This window comes from Pyrgilauda ruficollis, unplaced genomic scaffold, assembly GCF_017590135.1.
Source record: "Pyrgilauda ruficollis isolate IOZ18807 unplaced genomic scaffold, ASM1759013v1 scaffold33, whole genome shotgun sequence".
NCBI lineage: Eukaryota > Metazoa > Chordata > Aves > Passeriformes > Passeridae > Pyrgilauda > Pyrgilauda ruficollis.
This window is the reverse complement of record NW_024524711.1, coordinates 5548718-5565177: the sequence shown is the minus strand read 5'-3', so window position 1 is coordinate 5565177 and position 16460 is coordinate 5548718. Positions and strand designations below refer to the sequence as shown.

The window sequence follows — 16460 nt, the reverse complement described above, 5'->3', positions numbered from 1 at the left end:
ATAAACTCACCTCAGGCACTGTCAATTACTTCATTCCTTGATATCTCTTAGTTTGTGTCTAATCAGAAATTTTCGGAATGATTAAAAAATAATTAGTTTTTAAACCTTCTTTTTCTTTCCTGGTTTAAAGTTGTGTTTTAACACTGGTAGGTTGTATGGTTTCAGGACAGGTTCTTGGGGTTTTGCACTGCCTCATCCTAGACCTTTATGTTGTAACTGAGCTCTGGAGGAGCTAAAATGTCTTTTTGTAGCACAAGACCTCATTGGCAGTAAAGTTATGGATTAAAACTCCCTTGAGAAAGGTAAAGCTCTATATTTCAGTCATCTCAGGAGCAAGTTGGTAGACAGAATAGTGAGGTAAAAAATACCACTGTAGAAAGAGTTATCCCACTGGCTTTAAGGAAAACAGGGAACACAGAGCCTCCATTAAGTGTTAGTTATGGCATAGTATTTTGGCTTTATAATTTCAAATTACCTTAAAAAAACACCTGATGATTCACACTCATATGGCAAAATAACAATCTGTTAATGAAAACAGAAATTATGTCATTTTTTTCTCTGGTTTGGTTTTTTTTTTTTTTTTTTTGAAGTTTGTTTGTTGTTTTTTTGTACCTGGAATCACTGTGAGTCTCTGAGTCTCTGGTCTCTGAGAAGTATTTTTATTTATTCTGACAACTCCTTAAGGAAAGACCAATAGGGAACATCTGATTTATTCATGTCGTGCAAGATGATTATCCAGGACAATCCGCAGATGCCTTTTTAGGCACAAAAGGAAAGGATTCCCTACATACCTCTCCAATTGGCAAGATAACTTTCTCTGGTAGCAGCTTGAATAAATGAATACAAAAACTGATTGACTACAGGGATCTCTTTTCTTCCTCAGGTTTGAAGAAACTGTCAGATGAAATTAACAGTCTAGAGTATCTTCACAAGGTTGTCAAGGCAGTTGGAGGCAGATTTCCAGCTATAATACAGAGAAAATGCCACTCTGAAAATGTATAAGGTGTCTATAAACACAGCTTTTAAAATAAGCTTAAAGTCTTAAAAAAAAAAAAAGAAAAAGGAGAACACAGTAGTGATCAAACCACAGGTGGGGGCATTAATCCAGCTTCTTATGTCAGGCAAAAGACAGATCACACAATTCTCATGACTGTAAGACCTCTGCAGTATCATTTTTGAATAAACTTCACCTGGCCCTACGCATGACATTTTCAGATAGATCTGTAGTAACTATGGATTGGTTTAACATATGGGTGATCTCTCAGAAACTTCTGGTATAGTGACTCTATGTTCTTGAAATTCATTCCCATATTTTAACCAAAGCTTTATCTGAAAAACTTGGCATATCCTTTCCTTCATACCAGCTTCTACAGAAATAAGTTAATTTGTACAACTGAAATGCATTTTATTTTTATTATAGGAAGCTTAAATTTTACTTGCTTTTGTTAGAACATCTTTTATTTCTGGGACTTTTTTCTCTTAAAAAATTCTGGGCCAATGCTGCATGCAATAAAGTTCTTAACTACACAATGAGCACTGCATGACATTTGATTCCTTCAGTTAATTACTGTAACTTTGCCTATTATTTAGCAGAAGGAAGCTGCTACTATACAGTGAGATATCTGCAACAATGTCAGTATCACTCTAGAAAGAATAGTAATTTGCAACAAAATGGCTCTCTGATTTGCATTAATCAGTAATAAATTTCATCTAACATGATTGCTTCCCTTAGACTTATTTTTTTCTCTTTTTTAAGCTTTCTGAACCTTCAGAAAAATTAATTTCTGTGGCCCAGATTGAACTAGATGAAATTTTGTCTAGAAATGTTCTTAGACTCTTCTCATCTTTCCAGATAATTTGTAAGGGTGTAAAACCATGTAGGCACTACTGTCAAAAAGGAGGGACTCTGCTGCAAGCTGTTCTCTAATATGGTAAAGGATTTTTACTTCTACAAAAATCTTAGCCATAATATATAAAATATAGAAAGGGAAGCAGAAAATATTATCATTTTCTTAGCCTAAATCTTTAAATTAAGGAACAAAGTAATAGTATGATTTAGTGTGTTGGTACCTTGATCATTAAGGGTCTGAATCATGTCCTCTAACATTGGTAAGCTTAAAGGTGTCTGGACCTTCTTTTAAAGTAACAACCAAAACCCAAGTACACTTCCAGTTGTCAATTAAGCTCATCTAAAATCACTACCAGGGCGGATGGCAGGAGTGAGTTGTTTTAGATAGTGAACTTCTAAGCAGGAAAAGTGAAAATAGCTAAAAACCCACTCTCTGCATCACTTAGGGATTATACACATTTGCATACAGGTGATTACTCAAGGGTCCCATCCAGACAACAACAGCCAGTTTACAACAAAAATGATAAGTGTCATGGGAAGAAGTATCTTGGAATCTGTGTTTAGCTGCAGCAAAGAGCACACTGTTTAGGAATTGAACCATGTTTCTTTTCTGGAAAAGCAGAGGTTTCAGATTATACTACTGCTTTATAGAAGATGAGGTCAGATGACAGAATTGCTTTAAAGTGTTCAGAACCCTATAAAACATTGCTAATGCATTTATCAAGCTGTATTGTTGCATAGTCTTGTTCCAATAGCCTGCATTCATACCTTTGTGATTCCCACTTTTGAAGACCAAATTCCATTTTGTATTAATTATTCAATCCTTTCTCTTTGTCCATGATTTTCCTTAAGTATGTAGGAGTAGCCTTTTCAGGAGGTCTGTCTAGATTTTACTTATGGTACACTGTGCTCAGCAAAAGATCAAATCATGAAAGTTAAAGGTCATTTCATGTTTGCTGGTGGCTGGGAGATGTGTGATGATGTGCAGTGTGTGGAGCACTCTGCTGCATCTGATAAGCAGTCCTCTCTCTTCTAGGCCATTATCTAAAATTGATGTGTTCTGCTTCTCAGAAAGAAATACAAACTTGAAGAATATTTGGGAGAAATAAGGTCAGGACCTTAATCTTAGAGGAATTTTAAAGCAAGACAGTTCCCTCTGTGTAGCCACCTCCACCTGGACTTAACACAGGATGGTTTATAGTTACTTTATCTGAAAGGTATTTACACCTTCAACCCATGGGATTCCCACATCTGACAGGAGAACTGTTATTTCCCAGCTGTGAGAAATTTAGTGCTCAAGAGGATTGTATCTCTTCACATGGTTTGGTCTTGGTAGAAATTAAAGGGATGAGGAAAACAGTCTGGGTTGTACCTGATTTTGTAAAGGCGAAATTGTTGTCTACTTGCTTCTTGTACTCTTACACAGAGATTTAGGTATTAGTATTGCATACATGCCAAAATTTGTAGATGGGCAATCAGATAAAAGATTAATTAGCAAAATCTAAGGAATGCAGAGTATTTAAAGGAAAAAGGCACCCTAGTATTTAAAAAGGTATGAGAAAAAAAATAATAATTAAAAGGAAAAGCAGCTATGTCAAATGGGACTATGGAAACAGTGATGAAGAAAACTTAGAAGTTTGAACTCTCTGAAATACACTAAAATGTGAAGTGAGATCTCTGAGGAAAATATATTTTTAAAAATGAAAACTAGCTTATATATGCCTTAATTTGGGGGTCTTCAAAATTTTCAAAATCAGACCATGCCCTGTGTGTATCTGGTGCACTCTATCACCACCTTATTGTTATGAAAATTCACTTGCTACTGATATTTATCTTGAAAAATACCAATTAGGAAATAAAAAACAAACTTGTATATCCTTACTTATAAAGTCTGTCCCAGTCTGTATGGATGGAAAAGAGATGCTCTTATTGGGGCCAGTTGGTGTCCAACAGTAAGAGAACAGCAGTTTTGTCATGCTGGAAGGTTTGACAGCCCATCTTGTCTCCGTCACTGTATTTGTGAATTTAGAAACTTCCTCTTCTACTGCATTCACTGGGGGCCAGAACACTCTTGGGCAAAAATCCACAGCTATAATTAGTGACTTAATTTTAATGTAGATGAATAGACAATCCTGAAGCCAGTTATTTAAATGTCATTACTTGACACAGAAGTTAACATATTTGCCTAATGTCTGTCACCAGAAGCTGCAGAGACCAACCCAAATGAGAATTCAGCCTGGGGAAGAGGCACAGCAACACAAGGCATCAAATGTCCCCCTGCCCCTGGGAAACAGCTGGATAGCCCCTGCCAGAAAATGCTGAAGTGTTGCTTGGGAATGCACAGGCAATAACTCTGACCTCTCTGTTCTAGCAGAATCCCAGGATGTCCAGAAAGTATTTCTTTCAAGTAACTTGATTTATAGCTGAAGCCCAATGCAGTTAGGAAATGGAAAGGGGAGAAAAAACAGACTTTGTAACAAGTAGCCCTGGGGATGTCGATATCCAGCAAGTACAGAATTAGTTCTGTGTATCATGTGTAACTCATTCAGACAGCACTCCCAAAGTAAATAAATTTTAATCTTTATTTTCAATTCAGAATTTAATTTAACAGCAAGGCTCAGAGACCTAAGAAATCTGGACTCAAAGGCTTAGTTAGTACAAGAAGAGCAAAGACATTTCCGGGACCTTCGGTCTTCTGTCTAAAAGAAGCTAAATGTAGCCACAAAGATCATAGTAAAAGTATAACTTTTCTTGTGAATATTTCAGAGAACACAATAGAAGTTAAACACTGCTGTTTAAAAACATAATTGTGAATCTATATTTAGTAACTTTTTTTTTCCTCTAAATTCCAGGAGATATGACCTACAATCTTTCCTATTTCTTTGCCATTTTAAGGACACAACCATGAGTAAAAGTAATACCAAAGTAAATCTAAAATCTAAACACTTCAGAAGGCTTCATTTTTTAATTTCACTTTCTTTTGAGTCACAAGAAGAGTTCTGCAACTTCAATCCATCAAGCAGCTTTGCAAAACCATCATGAAAATGTATGAACCCAAGAACAAAATCTACTCACCCAACCTTACAGCAATGATTAAAAAAACCCCCTAATTATAGTATAGTCACCCGTCAAAATAAATTACTCAGGGTGAGTGGGTGAAAAGAAGTTTGCTAGACTTCCTTAAGGAGGTGGTAATTGTCTTGGATTTTGTTAAAATACATCACTAATTATATTTTAACAAAGTCTATGTACTCTTTTCCTCTTTAGGAATTTTATAAGATGGTTGTAAGAATACAGAGAAGTGGATTTTTCAGTTTTAGACTATTCTATACTTGTGTGTTTTTATTGCAGAGCAAAACAGACATACAAAAAAATACTCTAAATTACATATACAGATGATCAGAAATGTTAGAATAAAGTAATTTCACAATAAGATAGCAACTGATTGGACATACCTCTGTGGCAAAGTGATGTGTGTGCACAGTGAAGTGAAAGCACAGTGATACCAACATGTTTGGTTCATGGAAGTCCACAGAACATGCATCTAAGAATTCCTTTCTGTCTTTGACATCCATTGCACACAAATGATGCTCAAGTGTTTGAATCACCATCCCTGAAAATGTTCAATAAACTTGTACTTGTGGCACTTAGGGACATGGTTAGAGGTAAACATGGCAGTGCTGTGTTAACAGTTACATTGATGATCTTAGAGGTCCTTTCCAGTCTTAACAATTGCATTGTTTAATAACAAATCCTTCAAAGAAGATGTCTGCAATACCTATTCCTGGGATATATTGTGCAGGAAAACTTCATACAAACTTTGAAAGACTACCAAACTCACATGGTCTTGCCCTGCTGGTTACACTGCCAGTGTGTTGGGCCTGCCCTAAAAAATACCAAAACCATGAGCTTGTTTTCTTGCTATCTTCTGGAGGTTAACAGAAAGCTACACTTAAACTTACATGCCAAGAATGCACAGTGTGGACTCTACAGCATCAGACATCAGCTTGATGTCCCAGGGCTTGCAGGCTGGGGGTGATTACAGGAGATTTTTTTTTTAGGCACCTCCTGGAAGATGATTGTTCTACTAAATTCCAATTAAACACTCCATCAGTTAAACACTTAGAGCCAGATAGAGTGAATATAGACCATAATAGTTCATTTCCAGACTCCAAAGCAGGTTAAGTTAGAAAAAAAATAAATATCTTGTTATGAAAAGACTGATTTTCATAGAATCATGGAATATTTTGAGTTGGAAAGGATGGTCCAACTCCCTTAGTCCAACCCCTTTCAATGAGCAGGGACATCTTCAGCTAGATCAGCTTCCTCACAGCCTTGTCCAAGTTTACCTTAAATGTTTCCAGGTGTGGAACATCTATTACCTCTCTGGAAAACTTCCAGTGTTTCTACATCCTTACGATAGGAAAATGTCTTCCTTATTATCAAGTCTGAATCTACCCTCTTTAAAACCATTATCCCTTGTCCTATTGCAACAGGTTTTTCTAAAAAGTCATCTTTTTAAGCCTCCTTTAGATACTGACTGGCCACAATAAGGTCTCCCTGGCGTCGTCTCTTCTCTAGGGTGAGCAACCCCAACTCTCAGCCTGTCCTCACAGGAGTGGTGCATCATTTTTGTGTCTCTCCTCTGGACTTGCTCCAATGGGTCCATGTCTTTCTTGTGCAGAGAATCCCAGAGGTGGATGCAGCACTGCAGGTCTGGTCTCAGGATAACAGAGCAGAGGGACAGGATCCCCTCCCTTGTCCTGCTGGTCGCACTACTTTGGATGCAGCCCAGGATACAGTTGACTTTCTGGACTGTGGGTGTTCATTGCCAGGTCATGTCCAGATTTTCTCCCATCAGCACCTCCAAGTCCTTCTTGGCAGGGCTGCTCTCAATTTGGTCATCCCCCACCTGTGCTGACACTCCTTCTTGGCAGGGCTGCTCTCAATTTGGTCATCCCCCACCTGTGCTGACACTGGGGTTGTCCCACCACAGGTGCAGCACCTTGCAGTTGGTCTTGTTAAACCTCATGAGATTCCCATGGCCCATTTCCGGAACTTGTCCAAGTTCCTTTGGATGGCATCCGGTTCTTCAGGTGTACCAACCAAACCACTCAGTTTAATGTCATCTGCAAACATGCTGAGAGAACACACTGGTGGTGTCACTGATGAAGATATTAAACACTATTTTTCCCAATATGGACCCCTGAGCGGGAGGGGGGCTGACAACACCAGTTGTCACCAGTCTTCATCTGGATACTGATTATAAACAGACATAAATCATGAACAGAGGTTTGTTGTTGTATGCAGTTGCCTTCTAGTAATAAATAAATTCAGCCATCTTTTAATCAAATTATAAAATATTCATATTTGTTCACATTATTATTTTATAGAAAATTAAGCTAATTTCTGCCTACCTAAAACTCTAATACCATTGTAATAATTAATAATACCATTGTAATCTATTACGTTTCCATATGTATCTGTTTGTGAATTGTTAAAATATCAAATGTAACTCAAATCTAGGCAGCAATTAGATTTCAGAGTACTTCCCCTAGTTTATTATCAGTAGTCAGTGATCACAAAAGCAAATATGTAGAGGTTTAACATTCGTCATAACATTTCAGTTGTTCTCATAACTGAAAAATAAGGTTTGTCTTTCATTTCCTAGAGTTGTGGCTGACTCACACAATTTTGACTGATACTTCAGCAATTCAAAGCTGTATAAACAAAAAAGACAGATCAATCTAAATGAGGGTGCTGAATAAGCAGAGGCAGATGTGTATTTGTAGCTGGGTATTGTTTCATCTTGCTCTAAAAATAAGTGTGAAAAGGAATGTGTCTCTGCTCTGGGCTCAGAAAGTGAGTCACACCATAGCTGGAAGTATTCATCCTAAAAGCTTCTGGCTCTGGCACACCTCTTGTTTTCTGTCTGGTTTTTCATTTTTACTATAATTTCCTAATTCCTCATCACTATTTTAACTTTTCATAATACCTTTTTAAACTAGAGTTTTTAATTTCTTTTGTGAGATCAGTGGAGCTTCAGGAGCATTTTGCATCTTTCCTCACAGAAAGGGAGAGGGGCTGGGAAGGCCAGGCAGAGGAAAATGCGTGTAGGTCAGTCCCTGCACAAAGAGCACAAAGCAGAGCACGACACAGAGGCACATTTATAACTGAGCCCAGTAGCTGGGATCACTGGGTGTTAAGGACATCAATACAGGCACTCTCAGTAAATCTGAGTCTTGTTATCATTTCAGCATCAGGATTTTTCTGCTTCTTTACTACTACCCAAGTGCTCTTTTTTTCTTCCTCAAAGGCTTACTTTTTCTGAGGAAGCTAGGATATTGCTACATCATCAAACATTTTATCGATAAAATAAAAGTCTTACTACATCCTGACACAGGTGAACTAAAGTTAAGAAAAAAAATAAGCTGATTCCTCCTCCTTATTTCCTCATTTTTCTGCTTCTTGTGACTTTCTGACTTCCTGATCTGGTTTCTGTCATCAGAGCAAGCCTACCCATTAATTTGTCTGACTCTTCCCTGTAGAATCAGGGCGCTGATCAGGGTTCATGCAGCTCAGGGGTGGCGAGGGACACTCGGTAATTGTCACTGTGCCATGGCTTCCAAGGCACTTTGGCAGCCAAGTCAAATAGGTTAGGCCAGACCATCTTCAGCATTCAGCTGCACTCAGAAGCAGCTGGAAGCACTAAAGCAATCAGAAGCAGCCTCCAGATGGTTTCAGCAGAGGTGCTTTTTCTGCACTGCCCGTCTGCTCAGAGGCTTTGATTCAGGCCCAGCACGAAGAACTTCACTTAGGCTTAAACTGACCTCTTGACTATGCAGGGTGGCAGGTAAGCATACAGACATTTTTTTGAGTACAAGGTGGAACCTGAGTAATAGAGCAGCTGCACTTAGTCAAATGGAGGGAAAATGTCTCTACTACTGCCCCTTGGTGGATCACAGAATCACCTAGATTGGCAGAGACCTGTAAGATGTTAAGGCATAAAATACAAGAATGGGGAAGGCACGCAGAGTTACATTCTGCACTCTACAATCTGATTGTATGGAGCTCTTGATTCAGAATTTGTACCTTTACATTTAATAGGTTTTCATGGTCTTTTTCTCTTCTGTGACTTTGTATAATTGCTGTTACTGGATCATAAATGGTTACTGAATCATAAAAAACATAAAGTTTTATGTTGTAGGACAGAAGTATATACAGTATTTTCAGTCTGAAATCGAATGAGTTAAATCCTCTTTGGCCTCTGATCTTATATGTGCAATTTTTTCTTATATTTTTTATATATGTGATATTCATAGATTTTTTTGTATGTATGAATTTTATCTCTGTCTCTCACTATTGCATACAGTCAAAGTGAAAAAGTGTCTAATATTTTAAAATAACATGAGAGCATCCTTCAGTTAAAACACTTCATCTGCTATTCAGGATATTAGCATTACTGCTAATTATTACTGCACTCAATTTTGTATGACAATGACAAAACTAAGAACAAAGGAAAAAAAGCCAAGGTACTGTGCTTTAGTTTCACAGTTTGTGTCACACTAGTACAATATCCCTGGGATATATCTTCTGATATTTATGGAATCAGTGGAAATCAGTGCATATTTTACAAGTTTTGTCAAGCTTAAGGCCTCTGAGGCACTGATTGAAACTGGTAAAATAGCTTAGGCCAGGGAGCTTCATTATTAAGGAATCCTTTTTCTGAAGTATGTGATATTACAGATACACAATCTCACCAATAAAGGTAACATGATCTTAGGGCAATCCAAAAGTAGACTTCTAACTGAGCACTGTTGGTTTTCAGATACTCTCAAAACAGCCTGTACTGTCAGAGCATAGAAATTTGACTGCAAACAGATCTGGTCTTGACATTCCTTGGAGGTACAGTTCTGTGGGTGGATCAATGTAGATTTCCTTTTCCCCCCTTAGACCCCAAATCCTGCTCCTCTGCTTTAACTCTGGCACTCAGGGAGCTCCCACTGTCACCCCTACAGAGCCACATCTCATTGCCCTGCTGGGGCTCTTGGTTAAACCTGCTGCCATCTCACAAAATTCTAAAAAAATCTGCAGTGAGTCAAAGTTTCATTCAAACATGCCTAAGTCCAGGGTGACTATGAGTGTCATTTAACAGAGTACATTTTTACTGTGAATTACAATTACAGAAACATCTGTTATTAATATTGTTTTCCTAAACTGCTGTGAAAAAATCATTGAGTATTCAGCAGTTGCAAGGCTGTCCAGTTACTTACCTGTATTGAGGTGTTCATGTGGCAATAACATAGCAAGTCTTTGGATACACACAGAAATAAAAGTGCCAGTAATAATTTTTACTCTGCCTGCAAAATGTATGATGGTTTGTTGTGCGCGCATAACATATGCATTTATTTTTGTTGTGCCAATGTCATGCCTATGTGTGGTCACAATAGTATTGTCATATTGTCATAATATTATCATATTATTTATGTTTCTTTCTAGAAAGTACATGCTTTAAAAATATTATTAATTATGCTACTGATCTATTTTTAACCATATTTGCAATGAAACATTTGTGTATCAGCAAGACACTAAATTTGAGATCAGATGTGATAGAAATGCAAACATACAGATATTGACAGATAAAATGGGACTGTGGTCCATCTAGTCTAATAATCCTTCTGACAGAAAGTAGATGACTCAGAGGAAGTTGCCAGAAATTTCAGGAGACACAAATAGAGGGAATCTGTCAGCCACTTTAAGTCTTCTCAGAATTCCTTAGTACTTGGAGATAATGTTAAGCCTTAAAGAATAAGGTTTCCACCTTATTTCCAAAGGTTTCTTTGAAAATATATTAGCCTTAATTATTACAAATTTTGAAATCATGAATAGCAAAAATTTCACAAATATGAAATACAAGATAGTGAACATGGTACTGAAAACTGCAAATCTCTGAATAATTGGATGATTATTTACTTTCTAAGCAGATGAGATAAAATGACATAGCATAATAAATAATCAATATTCTCATCATAATTTTGATCCTTAAGAAACTCTTGTTTTGTGGCATAAATGTTGCCAAACTAATTTGTCCTAACTAATGATTTGAAATAAGAGAACAGATCTTGGTCAGGTATTTGGATGAGAGGAATGTAAACTTAACCTGTTATAGTTTCAGAAATTGCTAATAAGATACTTGTTTGTGAGCATGATTGGATCACTTGTGCTACCACAAAGAAAATTTATTACCATTTCATGGAAGGTAAACATTTGATTTTGTAGAAAACATTTTGAACTATTCTTTATTTTAGCTGATGAGCCGATCCTACCTCGCACATCCATTAATCTAAGACAAAAGGAGCAGCAGCAGCAGCAGCCTGTGTATTTCTGCAATCTTATGTGTTTTTCCTTTTCTTCTCTTTCCAGACAACTATTACGGCACTCCAAAGCCTCCAGCAGAACCAGCTCCATTGCTGTTAAATGTGACAGACCAGATCCTCCCAGGTGCCACTCCCGGGGCTGAAGGCAAACGGAAAAGGAATAAGTCTGTGAGCAATATGGAGAAGACAGGCATTGAACCACCAGAGGAGGAAGAGGAAGAAAGACCTGTGGTCAATGGCAATGACGTGACAGTAACACCAGGTCTGTTCTTCCTTCTTACTTTGCAGTGAGTTTCTGTTATTCAGAGTCCTCAGTTCCCTCCTTCTGCAGTGAGAATATGAATGTTCAGGTAAGGATGTTCTTGCAAGAGGGAAAGGCAGGAATTCTGAATATTAGGATTTCTCTGAAGACTAAAATAATTATTTAACCTCTATTTTGGGAGTCATCTCACTTACCTCAGCTAGTGTAAAGATTTCTGTCTCTGAACTAGTCTCTTTGAACCCTCTTCATAGACCAAAGAGAAAAATACCATCTTTCTGAGCATGGATTGTGACCTGGTTTAGATTTCTGTGTTAGGAAATCATTCACAAGTGCCTGTTCCTCTCTGTTGACTATAGAGGGAGTCTAGAGAACTGCAATTTGTTCAGATAAATAGTCTCTGTTGTTTGGGTCTTTTTATTCTTAAATGGTGACGCTCACAAGATTGTTCAGCATTTTATATCATGAAATTTTGTAAATTGTCATGAACACTTAGCAATATAATGGAAGACTAAAGTCACCATATTAACAAAGGTGTGGCAGTGCCATTAAAACTTACCTGGCAATACAATCTGGAGGACACTTTTCAGGAATGTTTCAGAGCCTGCATAAAGCTGATAAGGGTTTCAGATGTCAAGTCCTAAAAGACAATTGTTGATTTGTTTCTTGGGTCACAATGCTTCAGAAAAAAAAGGGGTTCTGGGTACTGACTGGTATCTTGAGTGAAAGCACTTCAGCCTACTCGGAAGCAGGTAGTCAGTTTCCCCTTCCACCTCTCAGCAAGACAATATTTTACTGAACTTAATAATTCTTATCCTGAAACAGAATTTAAGAAATTATTTTGTTATTGTTCATGTAGAAAATTAAATAATTCAGATTTTTATATCATTGAGAAATATTGCTGTGAATCCTTTCTGACAAACTTAGAAACTCAGATTGTTGAAGTAGAAGATTAGTGATCACACAGATGAGAAGATAAAATTAAATATTGTAAGGCCTCTAAATGTACAGGTTACTGTGGAAGAAAAAATCTATTACCTAATCTTCTAAGCTCTGTAGAGGGGTTTTCATATTGCAAAGTCTATATATACCCATTTAATTCCTCCTTCATTGCAAAGTATACTGAATTTGATATTTTCCCATCCAGGATGATTTTGCCACATGCTTTTCCTTAGCTGTTGCTTAACATTACATATAAGGGAAAATTCCTGTGCAGAACCCATCCCCATATACCAGCGGTATCCAGGAGCAGTGGGGTGAGAGTGGGTCTGGTTCTTCCCCTTGGCTCTCCAAAGGGCTGCAGTATTGCTCCCTTGCCACTGCCACCACATGCTGCACAAGCCTTGCTCATCCCTTCCACACAAGATTGCAGCTGTTGGCATTGCTCTGGCACTTAGTGCCCTTCCTACACAGCTAAGCAGGAAAGGATGGAGCTCCTAACATCAGCACTGCTGCTGTTGCCAGGATACTTCCACAGTGAAAGAGGCAAAGGCAGGATTTGGTCTCTGATGTGTATTGTAGAAATCGTTAGAAAGATCATTCTTTGCAGTTACTCAAAATGTGCCACATAAGAGACCAGTGCTGGGGAGCAATTTCCAGGACAATATGTTTCCGTTCCAAGTGGATCAAGAGGCAATATTTACCTGCATTTTTTCCTTGAATTCTACACCTATAATATGCTTCTCCCAGGCAAATTCTGTGTGAACAATGACTAGGCAGCACACAAGAAGCAGGCGCTGGCATGTGCTGTGTAACAAAATGAAATACATGAGCATGGGTGTAAGACAGCCCACCCCCTCTTCCCCTCCTCTCCCTGCCTGAGTAAATCCTATTGGTGTGGCCAGCAGAACAAGCAGTGCCTGTGTTGGCTCTCATGGTTTTATAAGCAGTGTTTTGTTGTTCAGTTACACTGATTGAGGACTTTGGGGATTGTAGCAAAGCAGCTCTGTACATACATGCTGTGTTGCCTTTGTTGGGCAGTGTGGCTCCCACAGACCCTGTTACCGCAGTCATTTTCTCTGTCAGCTGACAGAGGCTTAGTCACCTCTAAAATGTCAGTGCATTTGCAGTTTGTGTCTTTAAACAATCAGGAAAACCAGAATATTTTAATTAATTTATTTATTTTTAAACTCCTGGTGCAGAGAGCATTTTAGTTTTTATAAAGAATCAGCAAAAGTAGGACATTTGTTATTGCAAATTCTTTTAGTAAGAGTGTTCTATTTTAAATACTTCACTTCCAGGAGGAGGCTTTTATTAATTATAAGGCTCCTGGGACATCTGAAACATTGATTCATTTTTTATAGATGCTCAGCAATTTAATGGCTTATTAACTGCATATCTGAGCCTGTCAACTCAAGTACCTCTCTAACACATAAGACCATGAGTTTGAAATAGTAACAGATCTAACATGATTCTGAAGAAAAGAAACCCAACCTTATCAGACCAATTAGGTGATATCTGTGGTTACAGAGATCTTTGTGCTTTTGGTCTGAATTTTCAGGCAACTTTTCAGTGTCTGTTGGCATAATCTGTGCAAGTGTTGAGCTTTAGCAATTTTTCATTAATACCTTCCATATGCCTGGCTTCACGTCCATCGGATTTCCCTGACACAGTTGTATATGGACAAAGTGACCATAATTGTCTGCCCAATATGTTTATTCTTTCTGATTTGTGTCACCTGTCCTCAGCCCAGAAACCACAAGGAATCCTTCTCAGTGCTTTGGTATGGGACTTTTGGCCCTTTTAGGATGGAACCCTCTCAGTCCTTCATCCTGGATCAAGTTCTCTCAGGACAAAACAGTATAATTCGGGAGATGGGATTTATCTCATCCAGCTTTAGTAATTTATATGCCTACATGTCTTACTTTTTTCTTTGAGCAATTTGTCTCTGCTCTGTTGATATAAAATAAGAAGAAAAAAGAAATTTTTATGTGTAAGAGATCATAGCTGTTTTAGATACACATTTTAGGGGATCACCTCTACAATTTAAAATTATTAATTTAGCCTACAGATAGAAGAGCTTAAATGGCTAAATTTAAGTGAAGAACCTTACTATTTTCCAAGAAACGTGGGAGATATAATCTATAGATTAACTGTTAGAATGGGCAAGTCCAGACTTAGTATTGGGTTTCTTATGCTTAGTGCAATTGTCCACATTACTGGGTGAGAGATAGTGCACCTCAGAAGACTTCCCTGACAGACACTGTGTTGAAATTAATGATGTCTGCAAAACTAATGCTTTGACAAAGAGGTAAAAAGAGTCTTGATCAAATAGTAAGCAGAAACTTGTCAGACATTCAGCAGTTTTTACTGCTGTCACTGTTCATGTCTGCAATGGATTGAGTCAGTCTCCTTTACAACCAGCATCAATATTTTTGACACTGCGTTGGTCATGTCACATTTGCTTTCCACTGCACTGATGAAGTTTATCATCCAAACTCCAGAAGAATCACTTTAACATTGAAAGCATGCTTATGTATGTGCATTATTCTGACAGTACTTGAGCAATGATAAGTTGCACCCAGAGAATGAAGTTCTGTCAGGCTGAAATTAATTGAGGCGTAAGATATGGCATAAAGTTTCAAAATTATCATTCCAGGCCTTAGGAATGAACAAAAGACCAGAGTCCCAATGCCATCAATCACTATGCAAGTTACACTAGACCCAGGAAACATGTTGAGTTTATTGTTTTTTAGTTACATAGCAAAGACAGCCAGAGGCATGAAAACAACATACAAAGCTTCTAAAAACACACACATTTAAAATACACACAAAATTTAAAAACACACAAAAGTTGGTATCCATTGATTTTTCTAGGTTCTTTAAACTCAATTTATCACAACTAAGTCACATCCTGCGACCCACAGAATACCCTGTGCTCACCCAGTCTCCGTGACTCCTGCTTTCCTTGCCCAGGTCAGCCCCTGGCTCCCGCTGAGTCAGGAGTCACCTGGAGCAGTGCCTCCATACAAAAGCACCAAGACCTGAGTATGGCTCCAGCTCTACGGGAAAGGGAGAAACTCCAAGGCTACAAGGTTATATCTCTACAAGATAATACATTTTCATATATTGGCAAACATGAGTTAAACTACTCTTGTATTCAACAGTTATTTTAAAATTATTGACTCTTTCCTGTACAGAATTTAAGAAATTAGCCATTTGATACAATAAGGGTATCAAGATACAAAATATTTTTATGCACTACTGCTAAAAGCACCCCATAAATTGCTATTTTTTTTTCCTTTTTGATATTGCTTGGTTCATATTAATTGGTTCTTTTGGATGAAGACACTAAGTTTTTGAACTTCTCTGCATCAATAATCTGCAGCATTAAAATAAGGGAATAAAGTGACAAGGTCCTCTTGCATGTTTAGATGGCAAGTTTCAAGAATTAGACTGTAAATAATAGAAACGGGTTTCCCTTTTTTTTTTTTTTTGTCATCATTATGGCTGGGATTTGTTAATGTAGTTATTGAAAATCACGAATCTGACCCCTTCAGACCTGTTGAAAATAAGATCTTGATGAAGAACACATATTAGAGATATGGCAAAATCCCAGGACACAGCAGTGTCACCAAATCTGTGCCCTATCAGACACATTGGATGATCAATAGTCATTGTGTGTGATTCATCTCTGCCCCAAATTAATTTGTTCTGCTGTGTTCATATCTGCCATGTGACCTTTGTCTTATATTCAGTTTAATCTGCATGTCTTCCTTCCTGTGGTAGAGATATGGTCAAGGCTGTAGCCAGCCTCAGGAATGCAGCTCACAGATTTGTTAATAATGCCTGAAGTAGATGAGGGCTTTTGCTTTGCAGAGATAAGAACAAAACACCCCAGAGATTATTCAGTGATTATTACATTGTCCTATTCTCAGGGGAAGTGGGGACCATACATCATCTTTGCTTTGCAAGAAGCTTTTACCTATTTGAAAATGCTACAGACAGATAGATTCATGTTTCCAAAAAGCATAAA

At 37.8% G+C, this 16460-nt stretch overlaps 1 protein-coding gene across 1 annotated transcript in view; it reads left to right on the top strand.

Annotated features, from left to right (window-relative positions):
* The window catches only part of MAGI2 (membrane associated guanylate kinase, WW and PDZ domain containing 2), a 705159-nt gene that overhangs the window by 452142 nt on the left and 236557 nt on the right, over positions 1-16460 (top strand). Inside the window, exon 4 of the mRNA XM_041474679.1 lies at positions 11273-11488. Within this exon, the coding sequence (XP_041330613.1) occupies positions 11273-11488 (216 nt within the window). The remainder of the gene's footprint in view (positions 1-11272; positions 11489-16460) is intronic.